At 34.8% G+C, this 532-nt stretch overlaps 1 protein-coding gene across 1 annotated transcript in view; it reads right to left on the bottom strand.

Moving 5' to 3' along the window:
• The window catches only part of LOC107647762 (probable WRKY transcription factor 7), an 8,539-nt gene that overhangs the window by 2,618 nt on the left and 5,389 nt on the right, over nt 1–532 (bottom strand). The window contains exon 2 of the mRNA XM_016351810.2: nt 201–477. Coding sequence (XP_016207296.2) covers nt 201–477 — 277 coding nt within the window. The remainder of the gene's footprint in view (nt 1–200; nt 478–532) is intronic.

Here is a 532-nt window from a genome sequence, read left to right as displayed (position 1 = left end):
GCGTGGAATTTATAGATAATGCTAGGTAAACAAAAAAAAAACAGCCAAAATTTGCTTTATTTAACATTAAATCATTAATTAATTATCGCAATAATTAATGAATGCTAAATAAGACAAGTTATGACTGTTTTTGGCTAATTTTCTTTGATTACCAAACATTTTCAGAATTTATAGAATAGAAAGAGAAAAGAAAATGTTACCATTTGCTGCAATTGAAGATTATTAGGAAGAAGAGTAGTTGATGATGGAGCTCTTCTGAAACGAGCATGGCCCAATAATCTTGTTCTTGGTTTGTTGTTGTCAAGAATTGAAACAGCAACACCTGCAAATTCTTCTTTTTCAAGTGATGAATAATCATCATTTTCTTCATGTTTTTGTTCTGAAATCATGTCCATGAGCTTCTCAACACTCTCAATGCCACCACAAGCTGCTTCTCCCACCGCCGCCGCCGTCGTTGCGTCGTTGTTACTGACAAAACTATGATCACCATCACCACCACAATCATAACCGCTTATAAACTCCACAGCCATAA

The sequence above is a fragment of the Arachis ipaensis genome, chromosome B06, assembly GCF_000816755.2.
Source record: "Arachis ipaensis cultivar K30076 chromosome B06, Araip1.1, whole genome shotgun sequence".
Classification (NCBI taxonomy): Eukaryota; Viridiplantae; Streptophyta; class Magnoliopsida; order Fabales; family Fabaceae; genus Arachis; species Arachis ipaensis.
This window is presented reverse-complemented; position numbering and strand designations above follow the sequence as displayed.